Source organism: Loa loa, assembly GCF_000183805.2.
Source record: "Loa loa unplaced genomic scaffold supercont3.2023, whole genome shotgun sequence".
Lineage (NCBI taxonomy): Eukaryota > Metazoa > Nematoda > Chromadorea > Rhabditida > Onchocercidae > Loa > Loa loa.
Genome location: NW_018110202.1, coordinates 1,031 through 1,554, shown reverse-complemented (window position 1 = coordinate 1,554; position 524 = coordinate 1,031). Strand labels below are relative to the sequence as shown.

At 31.5% G+C, this 524-nt stretch overlaps 1 protein-coding gene across 1 annotated transcript; it reads left to right on the top strand.

The window, feature by feature from the left end:
- Positions 1-130: 130 nt before the first annotated feature.
- On the top strand, positions 131-292 carry LOAG_15465 (hypothetical protein; the record flags this gene model as incomplete). The annotated part of the gene is made up of 1 exon (XM_003150958.2): positions 131-292. A coding segment is annotated over one exon (162 nt), but the record flags the coding sequence as incomplete, so codon positions are not given.
- Between the last annotated feature and the right edge of the window lie 232 nt (positions 293-524).

Here is a 524-nt window from a genome sequence, read left to right as displayed (position 1 = left end):
TAGGTACGAATATATATATATATATATATATATATATATATATGAAACTCTCTCAAAAAAGCAGTGCCTTACTTTGAACTTATTTTATCTGTAGTATTGCCCATTGTATCTGGAAATTTCAAACATGCAGTATAAGTACTACATATCGAAAGATGAATTTCGAACCAACAAACCTGGTTATAGTATTCTTGCGGATGGAACGGACGTTGGATGTCATTATTATGCAAATTGGGATATTCGCCTGGCAGATATTGTCAAAACACGATGTATTCAGTTAATACGTGGGTTTTGATATTGTTGAAAAGATGTCTAATTTAGACTGTTCAGAACTAAGAGGGATTTTTTCATTTTGATTAGTGAAGATAGGATACAAAATTACAGTGGATAATTGTATATGAAGACAGTTACAGTTTTGAATTTAGCTCGATTTTAAACCAGAACTAAATTCAAAAGTTGAGTCAGAAATAGATACTATCATTGAATTAATGGGGACGAGGATTTGAGTGAGGCTGGAAAATACTGAT